The 16,466-nt window shown below is 35.8% G+C and overlaps 1 protein-coding gene across 6 annotated transcripts in view; it reads right to left on the reverse strand.

Annotated features, from left to right (window-relative positions):
* Positions 1 to 11,430, reverse strand: part of LOC129773975 (phospholipase A1 member A) — a 59,382-nt gene extending 47,952 nt beyond the window's left edge. The window contains exons 1-2 of one of the 6 annotated variants that reach the window (XM_055777654.1): positions 11,347 to 11,430; positions 2,132 to 2,928 (exon numbers count right to left, since the gene is read on the reverse strand). In XM_055777654.1, coding sequence (XP_055633629.1) covers positions 2,132 to 2,249 — 118 coding nt within the window. In that variant the 5' untranslated portion in view covers positions 2,250 to 2,928; positions 11,347 to 11,430. Of the gene's footprint in view, positions 1 to 2,131; positions 2,929 to 10,822 lie in introns of all 6 variants that reach the window. The other 5 variants (XM_055777658.1, XM_055777656.1, XM_055777655.1 and 2 more) reach the window with 5 other exon arrangements.
* Between the last annotated feature and the right edge of the window lie 5,036 nt (positions 11,431 to 16,466).

The raw sequence follows: 16,466 nt of genomic DNA on the forward strand, positions 1-16,466 counted from the left end.
ATCAATTCTATTGTAGTCAAATGAAAAAGAAGGCTCTATTGTATCCAAAAATCAAAATAATTTCGCGATAAAGTACCATTTTGAGTAATGAGACACTGTTTAATGGTCATCATAGCTTAAGTGTTCGGAATATGAATCAAATCGGTACTAGGAAATTCATAGTGAAAGGAAATTATCTAGGATCAATTAGAAGATCAATCATTGAAGAGTTCTGAAGTCACGAATGTTCGCTTAGTAAAAAACGTGAATGTTCGAAAGTAGAGGCGAATGAACTGCAATGTTCAAAACCTCCTAAAGCCAAAAAGAAGAAGAAGAAGATGATGAATGCTCGAAAGAATTCATATCATAAAGATAAATTTTGGGCGAGACGAAGTTTGCTTTATAATGCTGGTCTCTTAAATTTTATGCAAACATACATACTATCTATAAGATAAATCGACCTGTTCAAACCTTTGTAGGGGTATGAGGTGGGTCATCATCATCATCATCAAGTTCGCCAGCTCAGTTAGTTCAAAATAAAATCCGCTGAATGATTCTTAACCTTAGACAAGAATAACAGAGATGCATCATCTGGTTAAAATTTAGAAACAGTAAACCAGATTCGTTGTCATATTCAATGAATTTTAAGAAGGAAGCTTGCATTCGGAACAAATCGTTTTACGTTATTTTGTAAAACCAACTTACAAATTGTAGCATTTTTTTTTAAATACGATCTCATTTTTTTTATCCCAACAGTTTATTTTATTAGGCTCATTTAGCAATTCAGCTGTAAACAGAGGATTAAATTACATAGGATAGTACATGTACAATCCGGTTAAGTAGGATATCAAATTTATATAAGTAGTTAGAATAACAATTTTAAAATTTTCTTTTCATTTTGAACACAAACATTCGTAACAACGATGAAAAGAATGTAGCTGTGTCATTTACAATGTAAAGTATAACTTAGCTTTAGGATTCCTGAAGCTAAGTGAATATTAATGCAAAAACGCGGAAATAGATCGGTATCTTGAGAAAGGGCGCAAACGAGATATCCCGATATCAACGATGCATGTCTAAAAGTGTCTGTTTTTCATGTAGGCATTATAATAACACATGCACAAGTTGGGTTGATAATTTCGACTCAACAGTACCCTTCCACCTTAAAATCACCAACAAACGATAGCGCAAATGCTTCTGTTTACTTTCAGTCGTTGATATTCTGCTAAGCATCGATATAGGATCCATCGTACAATGCAAATATAAATGCAACTCCTTCAAGCGTGTTGAAAACAGGGTTACATCATAACATATCCACTTTACCGCGCACATGCTAAATACTAGTGGTTCACACTGTGGTTGCACCGAAATCATGCAAACAACATGCTCTAATCTGCTTGCCAAATGTATGTGCTTGTTATTTTTGCACTTATGTTTTTTTTTGCGTTTATTTGTGATGACTTTTTCGTAGTACCCTTCGAGAGACCACTATATCCGGATTCCATTCCCTGGTGTGTCATTGAAAAAGACGGGTTTTTTCAAACCTTTTACTGAGTCGGATAGTGCATATCGAAGTAATGTTTTTCATTCTAGAACCACTAACAGTTAATTACCCTGCCACTCGGTGAACTTGTTCCGTCATTCGATAGGTTTTGCGTCAAAGAGTTTGCATGTTTTTGCACTCTAGAGGCCCGGATTCGCGAGACAAGCTAGGAAAACTAAAGGTGGATCAGGTCATGGCCACTCTTTTATGATGTCGGTGACATCATTCAGATATGAGTGGTGCCATTAGTATGTTACATAAATTGTGCGGATGGATGAAGCGTCTCATAAAAGTAGAGTTTTTTTTTTGAGCTTGACATCTTATACTGAGTACACGATATACATCAATTTAGTAGATAGGGACTTCCCAAGCTTAAAGTCAATAAATCGTATTCGGTTAGTTATATGAAAATATGTAATCACTATGCATCAGGTTGAATGAACCTCTCTTTTAATGTGTTGAAATGCGAGCCATGGCCACGGAATAAATTGCTCAAGATCACAACCATAATTAGGCAAGCGATATTTTTCTCGATTTGCTCAAAACCCAACATTCCGCAGCCAAAAGCAGAAAAAAATATCACAACAAGTTAACCGAAACTAAACTTACCTTGGATTCGTTCCACCTGTAGCAGTCCGTACACAAGACAAATTATTCCGATTATCGCCGATCGATGGTAAACTGTTGTTGGTGCTGCTGCTGCTGTTGCTGCTCCAGGAAGCCACATCTTTAACTAGTTTGTTCCCCAATGGCAATATTCCGATCAACCGCTCATAAGGAAATTAAATCGAACTTGATTCTTCTCGTAACCATCAAAACCACTGACTCGGAAGTAAGGCTTGACAAGTCATCGTAATTTCAGACACAACATATCCCATCAGCTCTATTGAGCAATGGCCTCTTTCGTAGACACGCGCTGGCTGCGATAAAACTGGTACCCCGATCTTTCACTTTTGCTCTGCTGTCTGTGGTGCTTTGGAGTCCCCCGAATGAGGTATATGTATATTCAACTGCACTTCACGACACGGTATTCACCGGGAAGTTTACATAGATATAGTGAAACCGCTGCCGGGCTTCGTTCACACTATGGAAGGTGTTGTACGTTTTTGTTTCGACAGATATGCATAATTTTTGAACAGAGAGGAGGAGACATTTTTGTAGAGAGGAGTCGTGTTAGCAGAAGTGATCCAACTGAGATGCTGATACTTCGATCATATCCGTGTTAGATTTCGCTTGGTGTCGTTGAAAGATGAATTCCTAAATTAGAGTGATGATCTTGGCTGTTCACTATAATTTCCACTGTTTGCAGAATGATTCACATGTCCAGGGTGTTAGATAACTAATCCGCGGTCTTTTAGAAGGCGATAGGAATTATGTATGATGGAAAAATCCTTCTAACGATAATCCTGTAACGATTTCAATTATTATGTTTGATAGATAAGAAAAAAATATACTGGATACAAATTGTAAAACATTCAAATTAGTGGAATTGATCAACATCTTCTACTTGAAGTTTGTTTTCAAAAAATATGGTATTACCGCAAGGTTGACGTGGGACCACCGTTGGCTAAGTAATCATATGGATGTATTGATTAAATTATTGATTGAATGAAACAATTTTCGAATTCAATTGAATCCAACATATTTACTTTGTAAGTAATGAGTTTGAACAAATCCTATGTTAAATCAATCAATGCGTTGTGATAGATTACGTTTTCCGTTGCAAATAAAATCAATGAATAAGTCTGATCGTCCTTTTTTACGTATGGCACGATCGGTCATTTCACTTCCAAATTGCCTGAATGGAAGTGAACTTCACTCAGTTTGAATCAATCGACGTTATCGCAGCAAATGGTTATTAACGTTCTGCCTAATTATCAAACGGTATGCGTGGAAGTTCAGTGAGTTGAAGATGAGAATAGATATCTTTCAATGCCATCTTGAATAACCGAGCCAAAGTATTGTGTTCGTATCCGCTTTTATAGTCCCTATTAGGAAAACACATTTCGGAGAGCAAAAATTCATGCGGGTACAAAATCGGGGGTACATTAATTTTAAAATGTGTATCGAAGCTGGAAGAAAGTAGTTTGTATGATAAAATCAACAAACATAACATGTTTAAAAGGATTTTTTTTCTCTATTATAGTGCCTTTCAACACTTTTTGGCTGGTTCGCAACTTTTACTTCCATTTTTGGAAGAATGTCGGGAGTGACACTTGAACTCGTGACCTCTGCGCGAGAGGTATGGATATTACTACTACACCAGATCGCCTTCCTTGTTTAAAAGTTCATTTTCGGAAACAATACGTTTATAAATTTTCGGGACTAATAAATTAATAAACGTATTATTACTTCTAGAAGAAGCAATAGAAAAAGTTTAATTTAGCGTCGAAAATGCCTAATACTTTCGTACTATGGACAACCTACGGTACAGGTAAATTTCATGGACTCGTAGAATACGAACGGTTAAGATAGTGGTCTATTTTAACAAATGGAAGCAAAATACAACACTCGGCTTCAATTTTCTCGAGAAAAAATGGTTCAACATATTTCCGCGATTTATTTTGCTGAATCTTCAAATCATTATCGTAAAACAAAAGTTGAAGGGTTGCGTCCGAGGAATCACCTCATAGTCGACGTAGGATTTGTAGGTATTTGTTACATGTTTAGGGAAAATATGCTGCTGTCGCAGTCTTTACTTTACTTTGTTTATATTACAGAGGCTTTAAACTCATTCGCCTCTATAGCTTTGATACAGTCACAGCAACGACTTTGCCGCTATTGATATTCACATAGTCGTGACAAACCTTTTTATACGTTTACGAAATACATTTTACGAAAGCTCCCGAAACTTGCTTGTATCGTCAGTGATTCATTGATTTATTTTTCCTTTATAGTGGCTTCAAAAATCATCAGTGAAGTGATTCGTCACGTTGTTCGATAATGCACTCCGTGTTAGGGTTAACACCTTGCTATGAACTGTTACGAAGTACAAATTAACCGTTTTGAAGTTTATAATTTATTTTCTATTATAGATTGTAAGAGTGTCCAAATCGAATGATGTAGAAATCTTTTAAATACGTCAAGAAACGATTGAACAATAATTGAGCGCTTATGAACTGAACTTTTTATGACGCGACCGATATTTAGATGTTCCCCAATACTTTCTCGAAACACGTAATCCTATGTCAAAAATGGCGTGCGCAACCTACTCCAAAACTAAAAACGTATATCGACAACCTCTGAATAGCTCTGTTAAATGTTATGAATAACATTTATAGCTTTGATAGCAAAAACGCTTAAGTAAATGGTGGATTTTTTTAATTATACTCCCAATATAGAAATGCTGAATTTGTCGGATTGTACTTTTTCAATGATTTCGGAAATGTTTTCAGATGTAAAATATTTTTTTGTACACGGTGAGATTCTGTTTTCTGCAAATTCAACAATTATATATCGGAAGTATGGCTTAAACTGCCGTTCTACGCATAGTTGTTCCATGTTCCCAAATCAGCAACTGAGAAGAATGCAATCAAAGTTTGGTACCATATCTGTCTACCAGAAGCTTTAAGCATTTCAGTTTAGAAACACACCGGATTTTTTATAAGCACTTAACTGTTGTGTAATGAAATTTGAAAAGTTTCTCTCACTTGAATCAATGAAGCTTGATTACGAATTAAAAAAAATCATGGTGGGACAGTTATATCTAAAATATCAACATGGGACGATTGGACTTGATGTTGTTTTCTGGAATACTGGGAAACAAACAATTTTTTGTTGTGTTTTTTTCGAAAGATTATGCCTAAAAACATCGTTTTTGAAGAAGGAAGTGATCTGCAACACCTTTGCAGAATATAAATCTTGTTATTATTAATCATTCGCACGTGTTCTGTAAAACTTTTTTTGTTTGTTTGAGAATTAGTTCGTTTTTCCATACCAGAAATGAGTGCATTAGCCTTGTTGAAAGCATGCCATAAAATTCTTGTACTTGATCCGATTCATCCTATATGGATCTACAAAAAAAAACATGGTGGGACAGCCAGGCCTAGGATTTCAACATGGGACAATTGAACTAGATGTTTTTTTTAAAGCTGGGAACAAACAATAATTTATTGTGTCTTTCCGGAAGTTTAGGCAAAAAAACATTGTTTTATGGAGAAAAGTGAAAATTGTCAAAAAGTAACATGGGACAACTATGCGTAAAACGACAGTTAAGATTATTCAGAATATTTCAAAGTGCTATACAGAAACTGGGGAAATCAGTTTATAGTATTTAATAAGGTTGCGAGCGTCGTTATTGTTTTACGGCGAAAAAATTTGAAGAATTCTGAAAATTTTGCTGAGGAACTTTGTTGCAAGAAAAATAAAGTATATTAAAGCTTAGTGTCTTCCTTCACCTGTGGAGTTCAACGATAACCATCCGCTATGAAGTACACAGTTTAAGAAGTGGTATGGAACAAAATTCTCAGGTATGGCCGATAGAAGATTGACCCTTTGCCGTATTATTTAATTTCAAACAGCATGAACCAAACACAAACACAACGAGTCGTTCCTCTACTATGCTGTGCGTGCGTACCCAAGAGGCTGTCCACATACCACGTGGGCAGAAAAAGCTCGATTATCAGATACAATTTTAGTACACGATTTTTTAAACACTTGCAAAAAAAGTGTTGCTATCACAAAGAATACATATCAAATACTAGAAAGATAATTTACGTTCACAGCTTTAGTTCAGAAGTGTGCTTATTTCATCTGTAAATCTTAAACCTTCTTAAGGTGTTAGCAGTAGCAGCAATAATCTTTGAAGTCCATTGTATATTGTGTCATACAGGGTTGTTCAGATTAAACGCTCACGTAAAAAAATCGAATAGCTTCTTATAAAATTTTTTCTCGCTTCGTCGATGGTAAAACTGCATTCCCCACTTCGGGACGATAACATTCGACTACTCGTTCAGTCTGATCGGATGGTTTTTAGTGTCAAGATGTACAATTTACAAGAACGTGTATTTTTAGTGAAATCGTATTACTCGAGCAACCGAAGCCTTAATGAAATTTTGCCTCTTATGGTCAGAATTTCAACATTTCTCGTCGTCGATTACTTCCTCTGGGGATACGTGAAGGACCGTTGACCGTATCGAAAAAAAGGAGTCAAAATGTCATAAAAAAAGGTTTATTTTCGTTTTCTAAAAAAAATAAAATCGGTTCACTTTTGCAGAAGTTATTGAAATTTGTTGCGTGAGCGTCTGTTCTCTGTTCACTGGATACTTCAACTAGAGCGCTGACTGGCATCGTCTAAATCAGCCTTAACGTGGCTCGTCAGTTGTCAGTGACATTGATGAAAAAATGCAGCTCTGACGTGGACTCAGTCTATACCCCCTCCCTTCTCTTCGGACAAGCGTGGAAATTTCTTACCACCTTACCAAGGTGTTCAAAGTCGCCTACAAACAGAGAATGGGTAACTATCCATAGCTCTGAATAGCACATTTAGTCCAGTTATGTTTTTGTAGAGCAACTAGCTGGCCCGGCAAACTTCGTCCCGCCCAAAATTTGTGTTTTGTTATCAATACCTTCAAACATTCACGTTTTCTTACTATGAGCAAGTTCATGGGTCCAATCGCAGAGCTGTTCATTGATTGATCTTCTAATCGACCCCATTGAATTTACCTTTCACTATAAAATTCCTAGTATTTCTAACAAAACTCATCATTATAATATCAGATTATAATGATTTCTCAACCATTTGCAAATAACATGTTTCTCCGTTATAAGGAAAAAATGTTTCATACAGAAAATATGGTAGAATAAAGACAGCCCTAAATCGGACAATTCCTTCCTCGAGTTCTGCTCTTATCAACACATTCGGCGATACTTTTTTATTGGTATAGATAGAAGATGATATAGGAGTGCTTTTCATCGTGTATAGAACATTCGAAATTTAATTTTTCGAATTTTCCCTTCTTCCTTCAGAGTTTTCCGGAAATTTTCAATGGTCATGTTTGGTTGCAATATTTTTAGTTGAAATATGTGTAATATTTTTATGGGACCCCCTCTCCATTTCAGAGGAGGGAGGGGTGTCATACCATCATAGAAACATTTCTCGTACCTAAAAACCCTCACATCCCAAATTGAATCCTCGAGTTATGCAGAAAATTGTGTTTCATTTTTATGGCAGCCTCACGTAAGAGAGGGGGAGGAGTATCTAACCACCATAGAATCATTTATTGCACCCTAAAACCTCTACATGCAAAATTTGGTTCCATTTGCTTGATTAATTCTCGAGTAATGCAGAAATTTGAGTTTCATTTGTATGGCAGTCTAACCACCGTAAAAACATTTATTGTACCCTAAAACCTTCACATGCCAAATTTGGTTTCATTTGCTTGATTAATTCTCTAGTAATGCAGAAATTTGTGTTTAATTTGTATGGCAGTCCCCCCTTAGAGAGGGGGGAGGGGTCTCAAACTATCACGAAAACCTTTCCCGGCCACAAAAACCCCTACATACCAATTTTCATGTTGATCGGTTCAGTAGTTTCCGAGTCCATAAGAATCAGACAGACAGCCCGACAGACTGCTAAACTTGGTACTGATAATAGAAACTACCTAAAATCACAATTGTCATTGTCATAATACCAATTAAAATTACGGCTGATTTTCTTGAAGGGTGTGTTTATAATCATTTATCTTTCTTTCACAAAATCGAATTTCAAAATCCAGATGTACGATTAAAATATGATGTTTGAAAAAGTTGTAGGAAAATCAGTGACCTATTCAAAAAAAACAACATTTTAAATGCACTGTTCAAAAAATTATACTCAAAAATTGAATGTAATATTAAGAACTTTTATATCTCAAAACAACCTCCCTTCGATATTATATTTTTCCTAAATGGGTGATTGGTGATGGGTGATTTTCCAACAACTTTATTGAACATCATATTTTGATCAGACATCTGGATTCTCAGCTACGATTTTTGGAAAGAAACCTCAATGATTTTGAATAGGCCCTTTTCAAAAAACAATCGTAATTTAAATTGATCATATTATAATGAAAATTATAACTTTGGGTAGCATTCATCATACGTACCAAATTTCAGACGGAGATGATCGGGTCAAAATTTGCTGTTTTCTGGCCGATTTGGCATATAATTGCTCTACAGAAGAGCAGCGCGGTATATGTAGCAAGAAGCCAAGGCGAAATTGTGAATCGATTCCCATCACAGATTGTCATAAAGGACTCATAGATATTTCAATTCAATGGAATAATCCAGGATTGAAAGATTGAATATTTCCCTATCATTTTGATTGAAGCCATTCCGTTCCACTTTTGTGATCAATATTATAGCGACGAATTTACCATAGATTATCAAAAATTCATTCTTAATCAAAAGTCGATGCTCTACTCAAAGAGTTTTAGGGTCTCAACAATAACAATATACAGTACAACCCAGATTATCCGCGAAAGCGAGTTCCATGGTAAATCTATACACTACGTTTCACAACTATAGAACCACTAATTTTTTCTGAGTTTCAAGAGATATGTAAGAAGTCGGTTGAATTGCAGTATATAGTGTAGGATATAATAACTATCTTCATTTAAAAGACTGGCCATTTGAACTTTATTGTTGTGTTCAGGCGCGAAACAATCGAAAAACTAAAGTTCCAGTGTTTCATAACTATAGAACCAGATAGGAAAACTCTCACTCTTATATAAAATTAACGTCAATTTCACATGAATTACAGTACGTTTCTAATTCGTAGGTCATCTTTAGTTCTCAATCAGATCAAATAACCCATTCGGGGTGGTTTTGTCCAAGTTGCGCCATTCGTTTGAGCTCTTCAATTCACTCATACTGCTTGTAAGCTACATCCACTATTTGTACGATCACTCCTCATAAGTTCTTGACGGGGTTTTGATGTGATAAACAAGCTGACCATTCCGGAATCTGAAGCCCTGTTCATTAAACAATGCCACGACTTTCTGGATTTCATAAATTGATGCAAAATTACCCAATTATCAAGGTGTTTTTGATGCGAAAGCAGAAGTAAATGATTCTGCAGTACTTCATTGCACTTCTGATTATACATTGGTGTTGATGAAAAGCTATCTGAACCAGGCTGTTTTGAAAATATTCTCCTCAAACCATAAAATTACCGCCTGCAAAGTTATGTGTCGAAAAATTACACGACACGTTCCGTAAGTCCTTCCAGTATGAAGAAATTCAATTCAAGTTGGATTTCTTTTATTAGAGAAGTTCTCCTGAAATAGTGAAACCCATGGCATTAGCTTCCACATTAGTTTTTGGACCCGCCGCTTTGGAGATGAAATTTTTATGGTTTGGAGAGAGTTTCCTTAAAAAGGCCTGATTTAGATAGCCTACCATCAACGCGAATGAACAGTCAGAAGTGCAACGAAGTACTTCAGAATAATTTACTGCTGTTTTTACATAAAAAAATGAGATAGTTGGGTAATTTGGCATCAATTCATAAAATCCGGAAGGTTTTGGCATGGCTTAATGAACAGGGACTTCAGATTCTGGACTGGTCAGCCACTTATCAAATCAAAATTTCATCAAGAACTTATGAGTAGTGATCGGACGAATAGTAGATGTAGCAGTATGAGTGAAATGAAGAGCTTAAACGAGCAGAATCCTCTGCGTAGAACAGCTACAGCTCGAAAATCAACCCGAATGGGTTATTTGAACTGATTGAGAACTAAAGATGACCTAAGCATTAGAGAATTAGTGTAATTCATGTGAAATTGACGTTAATTTTGTAAAAGAGTGAAGGTTTTCCCATCTGGATCTATAGTTATGAAACACTGGAATATTAGCTTTTTGATTGTTTCGCGCCTGAACACAACAATAAAGTTCAAATGGTCAGTCTTTTAACTGAAGTTAGTTATTATATCCTACACTTTTTTCTTAAATTCAACCGACTTCTGACATATCTCGGGAAACTCAGAAAAAAAGAGTGGTTCTATAGTTGTGATATGTAGGCCTTCCCAAAATTTGTCAGTGAGTGGTGGCCTCATACTCTTTTGTTGGTCATTGTTTTTACATTTTATGGTCACTGGTATACACAACCTCACAGATTGGTAGTTCAATGATTTCTGAATTGATAAAACAATGTTTTCATGTTGAAATATCTTTTTTTTTTCATGTTAGCCCCTCGATTTTAGTTCTTTATTGTGTTATCCGCTGATTTTGCCAGACTATTCCGCGAATAATCGGGGTTCTACTGTATGTCATTAATAAGGACACTGTTTATGTAAGTGAATGGTCATTCGTTTTATCACACACACAGTTTAATTGCACCGAAATATTGCACGTAATCGTAGCATCACTGGTCGAAAACACTGTCTTTCCTGCAGCCTTCCACGCGACCTCACAGCACATCACGGTTAGGTATGGTCAGCCTTTCCCACATATTACTTCATCGCTACGCGATCACTTCCATGCGAACGTGCGGTTAACTTTTCTTTGTGAGCTCATTCAAAACAAAAACCACCTTCATGTTTCGGTTACCCATTCGCATAGCATGTCTTGTATAACGATGGTTCTCTCGCTTTGGTCTTCCTCAGGTGTCCATCAAATTAGGCGCCAAAAATTAGGACAGTCCGTGCTCCAGTCCAACTCTTCGCACTGTAACCAACTGAGTATGAACTCCGCCAACCCCGACCTTCCTCAACGGGTAGAGTAATTTTGTTTTGCACTTTCACACACCGTCTCCGTCTCTTGCGTATTATCAATGAACCATTTTCAGCGGACTCGTCCGCGTTAAGTTACGCGATCAAGCTGTATTATTTAGAAACCTAAAAACACACCTCACAGAGGGCGACGCGCGTAGCGATTACGAGACTCCGAACGGATTGATGGCTAAAAGAAAACTGAACCAAGCCACTTTGCGCTCTCTTGAGTTATGATACTCTCTGTACAAACCTCGAAGCTGGGTTGAACTTCACCGGGCCAGAGTAAAGCTGTCGGAGTTTGTGGAATGTTGTGAGTTTTGCTTTCGTTGCTCCGACAGCCGACTCCGGTGATTCTTTTTCTCTACCCATCAAGGTGTTTCAGTTTGCTTATGTACAAGTCTCGATCTAGTCAATTACTAACAAAAATATTGACTCCGGTTTTCAAGCTGTAACGACCAACCTCTGTTGCATTTGTATTGAGGAAAACATTCAAAATAGTGTTTATATTTATTGAATTGCTGTCTTGATTGTTCCATTCAATGCTAACATTCTTGCCGTTTTCTTGAAACTTATTCCAATTTGTTCAGTCATTTTCCACCATACTCTCCTTGATTTATACTATGGATGAAACGGATATCTATCTGGTATCCGGCCTATCTGGACAATATTCGCTACCCGGCCGGATACTGGATATTAGGAAAAATATAATTTCTTATTAAAAAAAGATAAAACATATTTTTATCAATATTAGGATATTGACTCATAACATAAATTCATTAACACTATTGCTTTTATTACAATGTTTTTAACCGACCGATTACGCTTTGCTTCCTACACCAGGCCAGCTTAAGAGAGCATTCTTTCTTTGAAAACACTACTGCAAGTAGCTGAAGGATAAACTCCAGCAAATCTCGCCAATTGGGGTACTGCTTAGTGTTTAATGACTATCAAACGTAAGGAACGTGATTGCGATCCAGTCGAAATGTTTTCGCAAAGAGATTTTCTCCTGAACACCACGATGACTATTATTTTCATTTGCCACTTCGTTCGAACAGTCCCAAAAGGTGTTGTGAGCTTCGCGTATCAGGTTTAACGTGTTCTGTTAAACCTGATACGCGTTTCTTGCAGAGCCCAACTTGCGATTAAATTATTAAATGAAGATCAAACTTAGTTTATAGATAACTTTTACATGATCTAGCAATGTTTGTTTTCAATTGAAGACGAATTGATGATAATAACACATGCCAAAGTCATAGTATAGGGGTTTTGCAAAAAACTGCAGTACAAACCATCCATACTATAAATTAATAAAAAGTATAGTATAAACAGTATAATATTATTGTTATGATTTTATTATTTTCCATATCCTATAGTTACATTTAGGTGCCTATTCTATCAAATACTTTCTAAAAATCCTACTCAATTCGAGCGAGGAAAGTGTCACCCATATCTGGGTGACGGGGCGTCGAAAAATTTAATTCAGTTTCGTCTCGTTTGCTCCGTTTAATTTGATTTGCCTTGATTTGAAGTGTAAGTGTACCCTCTCTCAGATTATTTATCCTTGATGACCGTTCCAAGTTTTTCAATCTTGAATGAAAATAATTGATTGATGTTCTTTGTTTGTTTGAATTCGTAGTACTTACTCTAACTCGACTAGTATTAAAAAATTTTCAAAATGTCAACAAAAATTTCATCAAAATCCTTGACAGAAAAAAATATGTTCAATATTCCTTGCAGGAAACTTGATACTCTACCACAAGAGATATTCATTCTATACGGAAAATTTAATAATAGTTCATTATTTTTTTGTAAAGACTAGCTGACCCGGCAAACTTCGTCCCGCCCAAAATTTGTTTTTGTTATTAATACCTTCAAACATTCACGTTTTTTTACTAAGCGCAAGTTCATGAGTCCAATCGCTGAACTGTTCATTGATTGATCTTTTAATCGACCCCGTTGAATTTACCTTTCACTAAAAAATTGCTAGTACTTCTACCAAAACTCATCATTATAATATCAGATTATTTTCAGACAAAATTCTCGTTCAATATTTTTCAGCCACTTGCAAATAACATATTTCTCCGTTACATGGAATAATCTCAATATACCTAATTTGGTTTCATTTACTTGATTAGTTCTCGAGTAATACAAAAATTTGTGTTCCATTTGTATGGCAGTCCACCCTAACAGAGGGGGAAGGAGTATCTTACCACCGGAAAAAAAACATTGATTGCACCCTAAAACCTCCAGATGTATAATTTGGTTGCATTTTGTTGATTGATTCTCGAGTAATGCAGAAGTTTGTGTTTCATTTGTATGGTAGGAGGAGTATCGAACCGCCATAGAAACATTTATTGCACTCTAAAATCTCCATATGCCTAATTTGGTTTCATTTGCTTGATTAATTATCGAGTAATGCAGAAATTTGTGTTTCATTTGTATGGCAGATACACCCCCCCCCCCTTTTTATATATATATAGATGTGTGTATCACTCCCTAAAATGTAATCTTTTATTAAATTCATGCACACATGCAGTTTGTCCCAATTTCGTATTCGCAAATAAAGATCCTATCCGACTGTCTGACCTCAAAGCTTGTCGGATATCCGGTATCCGGCCAAACCACTATCCGTTTCATCACTAATTTATACACAGCTTTATTATTAATTTGTGTTCTCAGGAAGTACGCATTGATCATCGTCATTTCTTTCTAATTGGGCAAATAACCAGAGTGTTGGTGCATAGAGAAAACCGATAATGTTCAGTAAATTTGCGTTATTACTAGTAGTAACATAGAGAAACGAACTTTGAGCATAATAAAGATAGATTTGTGTAAATGTTGACGAAGTACCGAAGAAAATCTAAGGAACTACGCCGTGACAAATATGTTTTGTCACAAACCAGACTCTCAATATTTTTAAGAAAAAAGTAACAAGAGAAATTCAGTTTTAAGTATTTTATTGACTTATATATGTTCCCTCTTTATAGTCGGCATTTATAGTCGGTATTTAGGTATTTGCATCCCCTCTTACTGACCGTGCAAGTCTTTTTGAGGATCCTTTGAGGACAACTTTCTTTAATTAAAGTAAGCTTCGAATATTGTGGTCATTAAACTTTAAAAGCAACCAACATAATCCAGTTTTTAAGCACCGGAGAAGATGACGAGAAGAAGACCATTCATGCTTGGTTATAAAATCGGTCAAATTTTCCTGGCATCTTAGCTGTTCACCTTTTTTTATTGTACGGGAAGGAGCACCATCTTGTTGAAATTAATAATGTTCATCCGCGAATAACTCTCTTTAGCGAGGAAATACGTTTTGCTTTAAAAATGCGTCCAGGTAATAAGCTGCATTGATTTTCACACCTTTATCAATAAAAATAAGTGGAAATTTTCCTCTATCACATATTGCTCCCCAAACCATGACTGATGTTTTATTTTGATACCGTGACGCGTTCTGTTTATGTGCAGATACATCATCAATACTTGCACTCCATACACGATCATTTTAACAATTGAAAGACTGCTTCAAAATAAATAACATTTCATCTGAAAAAAATATTTCATCATCTGCGCGCCAAATGAGCAGTTCTCTTTTGTTTTGCAGCTTCCGAAACACCATAAACCAAACGTTCTTTTAGTCGCATATCTCACCACAAGAGTAATCGGAGGTATTCACGATTGACATTGAGATCCCTAGCCAACTTCCGAGCAGATTGAACAGTATTTCGGCGAGGTCGACCCAGTACAATCTATTCTAACTTTGGTGTTCTCGTAGTTCTTTTTATTCCTTTTTATTCCTTTAAAACAGGGGTTCTCAAACTATTTTGGACAAGAGACCCTTTTTCCAGAATAAAGTCATACCTCAGACCCCTATAGCCAAATTTCTTTAGTTTTTTCTTCCTAACTGAATAATTATCAATTTAAAAACATTGCAGTTAGTTAAATGAGTAAGCTTCACATTATTTTCTCACGGAGGTGAACTGGCGTAGTGGTAACATCCGTACCTCTCACGCAGAAGATCACGAGTTCAATTCACACTCCCGAAATTCTTTCAAAAATTGGAAATGATGTGACAAACCGGCCAAAAGTGTTGAAAGTCATTATAGTACATAAACAAATATTTTCTCATCATTTTCAACAAAATAAATAGAGATAAAATTTAGTAAATATCAAGCGTAAATAAAAATTATTAATACAAATTACTCACAAACTATACAAACATTCAAATCGCAAACCAATCTATCCGCAACTATCAAAATGCCAAAATATGGTTCAATATTGGTTTGGTAATACGTCTCCGCGTTCGTTGATTTTCAATTGGTGCCCTCGGTTTCGAGTAGTTTGTAACCACAATGAAGTTTTTTTTGATAAAGCATGATGATGGAAAAACGAGAAATTATTTTTCAGCAATGTCCCACATTGCAGGATATGTTATGGATATGGATATGTTTCAATGTTATGTTGTGATATAACCAGAACCTATGACAACCTTGGTTGTACTTCTGCTTGAGCTCCTCATGCTCATCTGTCATCCCATTATCACTTTGGCTCATTCCATGTGATATAGTACGAATTTATTATCCATTGAGGAATTTGAAAATTTTGAAGATCCTAAAACATCTCAGTAAAATCCTTGTTTATGGAATAAATTTATTTTAATTTTTTTTTTTTTGATATAGTATGCAGTCAGAGTGGACCAAGTGCATACGACCACACCGATTAGAGAGCGAATATTGGATTTCTCCGCATCAGAAGATTTTTCCCTTTGGCCTTTAGTTAACACGGGAATGTAACTCATGTTAAAGCACTTTTCAGACAATTCATAGCAATAGAAAATTTGATCGAATATTTTATTATATCTTGCTCAGACAGAGTGAACCAAGTGCCAGAGAGTGAAAAATTGTTATTGTCAAACTTTTCATGGTCGATTTTAAATTCAGCCGTGGTCTTTTATTGACTGCAGTTACTCTTTTCCAAAATCTCGTTAATCTGTTTGTCGTTGAACTATACATTTTTAGAAAGTCATGGGTTGTACTTGAAAATACATACTAATCGATAAGTAAGTAAAGTTCTAAGCCATAAAACCGGGTTGTTTTATTTCATAGGTTTAGTGAGGGAAATTCTACTGAATAATTTATATGATTTTATCATATCATAGTATCATATCATAGTTCACACCGATCATATGATAATATAAATTGGTCTTGACGCTTTTGTGATAATTTTGACAAATGCGAAAACTGTGAATATTTTTT

Source organism: Toxorhynchites rutilus, chromosome 3, assembly GCF_029784135.1.
Source record: "Toxorhynchites rutilus septentrionalis strain SRP chromosome 3, ASM2978413v1, whole genome shotgun sequence".
Classification (NCBI taxonomy): domain Eukaryota; kingdom Metazoa; phylum Arthropoda; class Insecta; order Diptera; family Culicidae; genus Toxorhynchites; species Toxorhynchites rutilus.